The sequence below is a fragment of the Pelodiscus sinensis genome, chromosome 11 (genome assembly GCF_049634645.1).
Source record: "Pelodiscus sinensis isolate JC-2024 chromosome 11, ASM4963464v1, whole genome shotgun sequence".
In the NCBI taxonomy this organism is placed as follows: Eukaryota; Metazoa; Chordata; order Testudines; family Trionychidae; genus Pelodiscus; species Pelodiscus sinensis.
Genome location: NC_134721.1, coordinates 30,894,338 through 30,900,847, shown reverse-complemented (window position 1 = coordinate 30,900,847; position 6,510 = coordinate 30,894,338). Strand labels below are relative to the sequence as shown.

Here is a 6,510-nt window from a genome sequence, read left to right as displayed (position 1 = left end):
CACTGTACAAAATCCATTATAAGTAAATGATTTAACACTCTATTTTGTTTAAATCTTGTTTTATTAGATTTTCTTGGTGAATATTTTAAGAACCTTATCGTCCAAGTTACAGAATAGGTTTGAACATTGGTCTTATGTAATACAATGTGTGATGCTCCAAACTACTCTGCATTACTTGATTTAGAAACTGCTGCTTTAACAGCCTGCATGATAGAATCTCTATCAATGCCAAACATTTTAAGGAGCTCAGCTGGTTTCCCACTTCTTGGCACATGGGATACAGCCAAGCGAGTGACTGTGATACCAGGCTCTCCAACTAGAGCACCTGACACTGCTTCTCCAATCCCACCTAGGAAAAAGACAGTAACATGCATGAAATTCACAGTGTTTAGTCTATTTCTGCATAAGCAATTTTCTGCAGGAATTAAAATAAAGACAATTGGGAACATATCAAGTTTACAAATTTGTTTTGTTCCCATGGTAAAGCTGAAGTTTCAGCACCGCTAGATGGGTGTTTTGAGGGCATTTAGGGAGGGAAGCTAGATGGTGCACTGGCTAGGTGCTAGCCAGCATTTAGGCAAACTAGGTTCAATCCCCCACTTCACCACAGACTTTCTATATGACCTGGGCAAGTCACTTAGGGTGTGTTTAGACTACATCGCTTTTTCGAGAATGGGATATAAATTAGGCATGTCAAATGAAGCCAGGATTTGAATTTCCCATACTTCATTTGCATAATGGTGGCCGCCGCTTTTTTTCAAATGGGGCTTTTTCAGGAGGAAAAAAAAAAGGCAGTTTAGACAGGGATCTTTCGAAAGGAAAACCCTTTTTTGAAAGATCCCTTTCTACACTACCGGGTTTTCCCCCGAAAAAAGCAGCGTCTGCCATTATGCAAATTCAAATCTCAGCTTCATTTGCAATATCCACGTGACTAATTTACATCCCTTTCTCAAAAAAGGAACGTAGTCTAGACACACCCTTAGGGTAAAACTTTCAAAAGAGATTAAGTGACTTAAGAGCTTAAGTCTTAATGAAAGTCAAATGGGACTGAGGCACCTAATTCATATAAAGCGCGCGCGCGTGCGTGTATGTATTAGGGATGTTAGATTGCAATTGATCAGCTAATCGAATAGCCAATGGAATTTCTATTGACTATTCAATTAGTTGATGGGTGGGCACTCGCTACCCTCTCTGTGGCTCTGCAGTTTAAATGTAATAGGAGCTGGGTGCACAGCAGCCCAGCTCCTACTACAATTAAACTGCAAAACCCCACCGTGGCTATGCCTTTTAAATGCAGTAAGAGCTCAGTGGCTTTTACTACATTTAAAAGGCAAAGCTGGCAGCGCCTCTGCCTCTCCTGTACCCCCACCACACCATGGAGACAGCGCTCGGGGAAACTGGCTTTAAAGCCAGCTCCCCCCAGCATCAGCTCCTGCTCCCCCACTCACACCAGATTCAGCATACAGCTTCCTCTTATCCTAACTTAAAGCAAGGTCAGGGTTTGGTTGTGCTGCGGAAATGGAAAGTGTCTGGAATAGGATTGTTTTCCATAACACAGACAGGTAGCGGGCTGAAAGCAGGGACAGTTATGCTCCACAATGACTACTGGGGACAGAGCGTGCAGGGGACAGATATACTGCAGAATGACCACGGTGGGGGGGGAGGGGAGAATGGCCAGCTGGAGCCAGAACACTTTATACTGCCAGCTACCAGTAAGAGGCCCCACCCACCCAAATCTCTCACCCCATACTACAGCACCAGATTGGGGGGGGGAGGGGGAGAGAGACACCAGTGGCCCCAGCAACACCGCTGAGCTAGCCACTGCAGGACCCTGCCTCCTGAGGACACACAAACTTGGGGGGGGGGGGGGGGGGAGGGGAGAGGGGCAGGCTCTTCCCAACAACACGACCCACCCCACGCCCAAGAGGAGCCACCAAGCAACAGGGAGCCAGAATGTTTGAATATCAAAGTCAATAAGAGACTGTAGGCTTCACAGGCCAGCTTGGCGGATTATCTCCAGATGAACTCAGTTTACCTTCAGGATAATGGTCTTCTACAGTGATAATTCTGCCATTGGTTGCTCTTGCATTTTCAAGTATGGTCATCTTATCCAGGGGTTTTATGGTGAATGGATCAATCACTCTCACATAGATTTTTTCTGTAGAGGTGGAATTGTATAGTTATTGTACTATATGGTATGTGGCTTTGGAGAATGTGAGTTAAAAACTGTGAGAAATGCACAAAGGACCCTTGAGAGGCTCTTGCATAATTACTGAAAAACTGGCTCTAATCATTTCCTGAGAATCATTTTTTTTATTCTGAACTCATGAGTCATGCATGGTCCCTTCCCATTTCCTCAGTCCCTGAAGATGGCTCCAGCTCCCAGCACAGAGGCCTTTACCTCACAATAAGCACAGTATGCTAGCTAGACCCAGAATCAAGGCTTTTCACATAAAGTCTTTATTGTCAGTCATCTGCTCCTTGCATCGTTTGAATTCCGCTACCCACAATGACCACTCTTCCTCTGGTCGGCGAAGCAATCTGTGTTTACCCCGCCATCAACTCAGAGTCTGAGGCCCACAATGTCTGCTAAGGGAGGGGTTCTCAATCTTTTCCTTTCCAAGGGCCTCCAACCCCATATGCTCCACAGCCCAATTGTGCCACAACACCTGGTTTCCTCAACATAAAAGCCAGGGTCAGCATTAAGAGGCAGCAAAGAGAGCAACTGCCTGAGGAGTCCATGCCACGGAGTCCCTTGCAAACCTTTGTCATTCAGGCTTCAGGTTGGCTAGAGTGAAGGTTGAGTACCACTGTGCTAAGCATAATTCAATGGCATGTACAAAATGGCTTCAAACTCCCTTTTGCTTCCCTCTGTTCTGGGGCTGGCTGCATGCTGACCCAGCTCTCTCATACATCAGTGCAGCCTGAGGCCTGATCTAACTTGTACCAGCTACCAACCCCCACAAGAGGCCGATACAGCAGTCAAGGATTCCTGCGGCACAAGGAAACCTCTGCTACATTATGCTAAGGGATGGGGGATGTGTGACAGGGTGTACCATCCTCGCACTCACCTGCGAGGGGTTAACCAGGCCTGCTGGGCTGAGCAGGCCCCACCCCCACTCACATGAACAGGATTAGTCACAAGAGTGAAGATTTACAGGATGGGAGACATATCGTGTATTTCATTTAAGAGGACACAAGATGTTCTAAAACATCTTTTTATATTTTAATGAGTTTCAGATTAGCAGAATTTATATATATATATATATATATCTCATTACAGAAGGCTCAGCTATCCAGGAATTAGGTTGGCTGGTACTCATTTCTTTAGGTCCAGTTACAGCTAAGTCATGTCCATTCACCTTTCTTCAGCTGTTCTGCTGCAGCTAATGCCTCATGCAGAGTCACTCCTGCACCAACAACTGTGACCTGGTCATCCTTACTCTTGACTACCACCTGAAAGGAAAAAACAATAAGAATTTGATGATAAATACTGTTGATGGTTTATTTGACTAAGATTCCACTAGTTTTAGTTACATACTGACTCAGTGGAGTCAGAATACCCTACGGAAGAAGGGGCTTTTGAGAAGGAACCTGGTATGCTATTTCAGATGACACGGTTCACTAGACAATACTCACCTTAGCCTGTCCAATATGAAACTCCTCATTGTTGTTGTAGATAACTTCGTTTTCAGGACGACTGGTCCTTATGAAACAAATGCCCTGTTTCCAAAAGGAACACAGTTTAAGTTATACAAACAGCTGTAACTAAGGCATTCTAATTTTTATACCCAAAACAAGACTGATTGTTATTCATTCCACTTGGCTATGGTTTCATTCTTTCTATATTATCAGTGGTTTTACTGAGTGAACTTTCCCTGCCCAACAGTTCTTGCTAAATATATCTCAAGTGCTTTTCAATTACTACTACTATCAGTCACTGCTGCATAGTTAACCTCTTTTTCATGGTGCACAAGCAATTTAATACCTTACTTTTGTTCCAATTGTCATCCAGTCTTCACTTCTGGAAATGAAAATCCTGCCTGGCCTAATTAGGATTTAAAAATCTTAAAATCTCTGCTCAGTCTAGCAGCCTGAGGATCAAAATGAACTAAGCAAAAGAGGAAAGCCTGAACTAAAAGCAAAGAAGCTCATGTCTTTCAGTTTATGTTCATATGGTCTTGTAATGGAAAGTGCCAATTCTTTTAACAATCCCTACCTGTATTCCATCCCTCTTTTTCCTTGTTCTATTTTTTGCATCTTTCTTTGTACAGGGCATATTTCACACACCAACATCTCAACACTGCTTTAGGTAAGGCAGCATTAGGAGAGGCACAGGATCAGTGGCTCAGATTAGCCAATCTTTCTTTTAAATCAATAGAAATTTCACACAAGAAAGGACTGCAGAATCTGACCTTTTATGCCAGCAATCTTTAGAGACAGACCAAATTCAGTCAAAGGCAGCCTGGAGTAAGCATGAATGTTAATGGATTTATCCTCAAATCCCCAATGGTGAGATTGGCAATGGAATCCCAGAGAAGTTAAGGGACTAACTCAAGGTGACACAGGAAGTCTGTGGCAGCAGCTACAACAGAATTTAGCTCTCTTGAGTCACAGCTCAATCACTCAATCACAAATGCATCCTCACTAACAGGAGAGTGGAAGAAAAAGGCCAGAGCCACAGCTGGGTAAGTCAGCATAGGTCTATCCTCTCTGAAATCCTAGGCATGTACTCGGGATGGCTAATCTATCATGCTGCTTGAGCCCATGGCCACATTTCTATTTTTAGTATGTTAACTCCATCAGCTATGTCTGTGATGCTGGCAGACCAGATGCCAGCTCGTGCCAAGGCTCCATGCCTCAGTGAACACTTACAAATGCACAGCATTAATTACGGTGACAGACTCATCCTGCGTACAAGATGGCCCACTGAAGGCAAATGGGGGCATTGTGTAGCATCAAAAGAGAGAGGCCCTGTCAATTGCTTTCCTAATTCCCTCCAGGAAGGGGAGACATATGTGTGAACTCATCCCATCAATCTGGAGTACGGGTGAAAAGAATAAAAATCCATGATGAGGAAAAACGGAATCTATTTTATGTTGTCTGGCTCTGAGGAGTAAAAATTCCTTAACACACGTAGAGATTCCCAAGCTGTTTGGCATGGATTAGCTTTGAAAAACATTTTGAACTGACTGATTCCTACAACTCTGTCACCTTTTGACTCAGAATTGAAACTCCTTGATATACACAGACTTGCTTGCTTTAATCTGTAAACAACTCTCTCATTTCTTTTTCCAAGTTAATAATCTTTAGCTGATTTTGGTTACCGGCCTTGTCTGTGGTGCCATATTTAAGGTACAAGTTGATCTGGGGCCAATGAGTGGTCTTTTGGGACTGGAAGAACCAGAATATTGTGTGATTTTTGGTGTTTTTAATCATTAAGTCCAGCTTGCCTGGGTGGCAAGATAGACTGGAGTGCCCAAGGAGACTATCTGTAACTCCATGGTAGGAATATAACTGTGATGCAGGAGTTTAACATTTGTTACTGAGTTGATGAAATCTAATTACAGAATACAGCACCAGTTTGGGGCATCTGCCCTGCCTTTTGATAGTCTGCCCTGAGGTTGGCAATCGCAATCATGCATGACAATGTATATCCAAGCTGGAAATCACACCTGAAACTTCAATATAGACTTATAAAAAATAATTTAAAACAAACAGAAATACTATAGCATAAACCTTAGTGTTAGCAGCTATTTCTACTGCTTTTTCAGTAGATACAGCATCACTAGGATAAAAGACAGTTGAATTGGGAACAGCACGAAACATGCACAGATCTTCCAGCCCCATCTGAGAAGGTCCATCTTCACCTAAAAGAAGAAGAAAAAAAAAAACAGGCATAAAATGGAATGAGTATCTGCTCTGGTGAGACATTACAGAAGAGAAGGGCAAATAAAAAAATATATTTATATATCAGGCACACACACACATGCAAGTCTACCTGCTTCTGAAAAGAATCATCTTCTTTTTCTATTGGAACCATCTAAATAGTAAAGAAGACAGAAGGAAACTAAAAAGAAAGAAACTAGGGTTATAAAGAAAACAAGAGAAAAATAAAATGTAACACTAAAACAATAGGAAAAAAAGAAGCAACTAAAGCAGGAAGTGTACAGAAATAAGAGGGGCTACAAGACAAAGCACCTTCAGAACTGCAGTTCAACAGTTAAGTTTTGTGAGCTAAAGTTATGTCCCAGTATATGGTATTCCTCTGGATTTAGACAGCTAGAAATGTGCAAGGAAAATCGCTCCTATTTCCTCAACAGTTAATAGCCCATTTATATGATTATTTCCAGATCTTTATGTTTGTTTAAAAGACTAAATGAAGATCCATTTATTGTAGTAAATAGTCTCATGAAAGAGCAATGAAAAATGCACATATTAGTCATTTAACTTTTCAAGTATCTTATGGCAATACATTGCAGGTCTGAAAAAGACTTGACACAGAAAAGT

The 6,510-nt window shown here is 42.3% G+C and overlaps 1 protein-coding gene across 1 annotated transcript in view; it reads right to left on the bottom strand.

Moving 5' to 3' along the window:
- Positions 1-42: 42 nt before the first annotated feature.
- TKT (transketolase) overlaps positions 43-6,510 on the bottom strand; it is a 39,958-nt gene continuing 33,490 nt past the window's right edge. The window contains exons 10-14 of the mRNA XM_075938916.1: positions 5,740-5,870; positions 3,640-3,723; positions 3,363-3,456; positions 2,036-2,158; positions 43-349 (exon numbers count right to left, since the gene is read on the bottom strand). Of these exons, the coding sequence (XP_075795031.1) occupies positions 162-349; positions 2,036-2,158; positions 3,363-3,456; positions 3,640-3,723; positions 5,740-5,870 (620 nt within the window). The 3' untranslated portion in view covers positions 43-161. The remainder of the gene's footprint in view (positions 350-2,035; positions 2,159-3,362; positions 3,457-3,639; positions 3,724-5,739; positions 5,871-6,510) is intronic.